A 3,234-nucleotide genomic window follows, 5' to 3' on the forward strand; every position below is an offset into this window, starting at 1 on the left:
AAAAAAAAAAAAAAAAAAGAAATAATAAAAAAAATGGCGTTGCGCTTGTCTGAGGTCACGTGCCAGCCAGAGCGTGGGCCAGGCTGGCGGGATGGGGTGGGAATGCCTGGGGTTGGGGAACGTGGGCAGGGTGGTGGGGAGGATGGGAGGGGAGAGACAGCAGGGCCAGTGCTACCCGTTGCTTGGCTGGTGGGGTGGGGGCCCAGGGGGCCCCCCAAGAACCTCCTGCTCTGCCTCTCATCACTCCAGCCCCTGCCCCTGCCCCAGCACCAGCCAGACATCGGGAGTGAGGAAACTGGTACACCCAGGTCAGGCACACCCATGACACCTCTGGGGTGCAGTTGTGAAACCCTGGCCTATCCCGTGGCCCACACCTCCCTGAGCCCGTTGGCCAGGGGCACAGCCAGGGAGGGCAGGTGGTGCCAGCACCTGGTTCTACCAGAACCAAGAAGAGAGAGAGCACTGCCTATTCCACACGAGCAGCAGGAGCCCTCGGCACAGCAGTCTCGAATGCCCCACCCACCTGCGTCCACGATGGCCTCATAGGTGACTTCCAGCAGCAGCCGCAGCTGAGGGTCCATGGTGTGTGCCTGCTTGGGGTGGACTCCAAAGAAGGAAGCATCGAACCTAGACAGGTCCTTCAGTTTGCCGGACCGTCGGGGCAGTCCATAGAGCCCTGCGGGACAGGCATGTGTTTAAATCTCTGACTGACGCTGCCCGAAGATGGGGGCTCTGTGGGGTCCCTAGAGGAACCATGGTGGAATTAAGGACTCTCTGCTATGCCTGGGAGACCCAAACAATGGAGCAGGCTCCCCAGGAGGGGAAGACCGTGGCCCCAAAGCGGGGACTGGTACGACCAGGTCTGTTGCACAAGACCCAAGCCCCAATCCAGAGATGGGCCCCAGAACAGAAAGAGCTTGGTGGGAGTGAGGCTGGGGGACCCTCTGCCTGGCTGGCGCCTCAGCTTCACCATGCTGACTCACAGCTTGTCCGTCAGGTAGAGCTGCTCTGTGGAAGAGCCTACTGGGCGTGGGGGAGTTGGACCAGCCTTCCGGAGTGCACCTGGTATGCAGCCTGCCAGCTCAGGACACAGGCGGGGGCAGCCTGGCTGGAAGGGTTCTGGCCCCCCACCTGCCCCCTGCATGGGTGACAGTCCCCAGCCCGTGACCCATCCTCTGAGCTTGGCTCCTCCGTAACAAGCAGGTGGGCCCTGCCTGGGCTGGCCCCTGGCCTTGCAGCTCTTAGGGGAGCCTCCTGGGCACATTTTCTAGGCCATTCTGGTGCAACGTCCAGGAAGGAGGCTGCAGCTTGGACTCGCCCATGGGTGACCAGTGGCTCTGCAGCTGGGACCAGGCTCAGGCCAGTGCCTGGGTGGTGAGGACACAGTGCAGCAGGGAGGCTGGTGTGGGGACTTTCCACCCCAGGCACGGGGAGCCCCGCAGCCACATACCCGCCTTCCAGCGACGGTCATCGTCCGTAACCATGTCCACGCCGCCGATGAGGTTGTCCCAGAACTCCTGCAAGTTCTCCGACTCCGGCAGCTTCCCGGACATACCGGCAATCACCACCTCCTCCATGGCTGCTCTGCAGGGCGGGCCATGTGAGTGCCCCACACATCCCAGCCACAACACCCCGTTAGCCTCGGCACCCAGAATGGGTGGATAACCATGGGGCCAAGTGCCACCCTGAGGGTCCATGCGGGCCCTGGCCCCTGTGGCTCCCTTCCTCATGTGGCCAGTTCCTGGGCCCTGACCCCGCTCTCGCTGGGAGGGGCTGTGTGCTCTGGGAACAGGCCCACCTCTGGGCCCTGACCCATTCAGTTCCGGGTATTGGCTAGGGGACCCCACTGGGGCCCTGCTGCCCTGGCCTCCCCAGGAGTCAGTAGTTTCTGCGCCTGTGTCGGCTTCCACTCAGCTGAGCCTAAGCCCTCCAAGGCTCCTGGAGCTCGCCTCAGGCCATCCCTAGGGGCGTCCGGGGCTCACAGTAAGGGGCAGGCAGGCCACCCGAGATGGGGACAAGGCCCCAGGTGGCCAGCCTAAGAGGCATCAAGGAAATGGAGAGGCAGGGTTCCAAAGCCGGGCATGGAGGTGGCAGACAGCCCTACGGGGGGTACTCAGCACCCATGCCCACCCGTGCTGGGGCGGAGGCCCGCTGTCCAGGCCAGCCCAAGAGTCACCAGGGCTGGGGAGGGACGAAATGGGGATAGGCCTGTGCTCTGTGCGAAAAGTGGCCCCTGCCCCACTGTGGACCAACCCAGCCAGTCCAACCCCTCCAGCAGGGTCCAACCTGGAGAACCACTCCCGGCCAGGACACGCAGATGTTGCCTGGCACCCCTCAGCTGCGCGGGTGAACCCAGACTCCTGCTTGCCTCCCCATACCGACCCAGAACACAGCAGGCCGTCCCCGAGGCCCGGGTCCCTAAGATCCCGAACGGGTGCCCAGGCCGCCGGCTCCTCATCCACAATGGGGCTGGTGCAGCCCTGGGGAAGAGGCGGAGGCCAGCGCTGGTCTGGCTACTTGCACGAGGCCCCAGGGCCTGATGTGCGGGCCACCCCTTGGCAGCGCGGCCTCCCTCGGGCCGACCCGGCAGGGAGGCGGCCGCCTTCCCACCCACCACGATTCACAGAGGCTTGGCTGCCCCGGGCCGGCTCCAGGCCCGCACGCTGGGTCCTCGCCGCTTGCTATTCAGGCGGGGTCGACGGCCAGGCAGGGGTGGGGACACCGCCGCGCGCCCGGCCTCCCTTCGCCCCGGGCGGGGCTGCTCGGGACCCCTGCGCTTCGTCCGGGCGGCGCCACGTGATGGGGAGGCCGCCCCGGCGCCCACTCCCTTCCTCCCTCGCGGCGTTCCCTTCGGGCTGGGCCTCGGCTACGGGGCGGCCCCGGGAGGAGGATGCGGCGGACAGGGCCCGGTGGCGCCTTTGTGGGCGCGGGGAGGCCGAGCTGGGGCTCCTCCTGGCCCTCCAGGGTCCGCGGCCTCCCCCCCGGGAAGCGAAGGCGGCTGTTGGCGGCGCTCCCCGGCGTCCTTCCCCGCCATCCGCCCACCTGCTCCGCGGGGCCCCGGGCGCTTCCGAAGGGGCTCAAACACCGAAACCCAGGCAGGCCGTGGAGGCGACCCCTGGATACGGGGCCAGGCCATGCGCGCCCTGAGGGCGGAGGATGAGGAGCCGGGCCGCCCGCGGGACCCCGGCCCCGGCCCCGACCACGACCCGCGCCCGGCCCCAGCGCCGGCTGCTC

General features: G+C 67.2%; 1 protein-coding gene across 1 annotated transcript in view; it reads right to left on the reverse strand.

Annotated features, from left to right (window-relative positions):
• The window catches only part of LOC108525064 (fatty acid synthase-like), a gene marked incomplete at its 3' end in the record, with an annotated part of 11,510 nt that extends 9,593 nt beyond the window's left edge, over window positions 1-1,917 (reverse strand). The window contains 2 exon segments of the mRNA XM_017866143.1: window positions 524-676; window positions 1,451-1,917. Coding sequence (XP_017721632.1) covers window positions 524-676; window positions 1,451-1,730 — 433 coding nt within the window.
• Window positions 1,918-3,234: the final 1,317 nt, after the last annotated feature.

This window comes from Rhinopithecus bieti, unplaced genomic scaffold, assembly GCF_001698545.2.
Source record: "Rhinopithecus bieti isolate Rb0 unplaced genomic scaffold, ASM169854v2 scaffold_10638, whole genome shotgun sequence".
Lineage (NCBI taxonomy): Eukaryota > Metazoa > Chordata > Mammalia > Primates > Cercopithecidae > Rhinopithecus > Rhinopithecus bieti.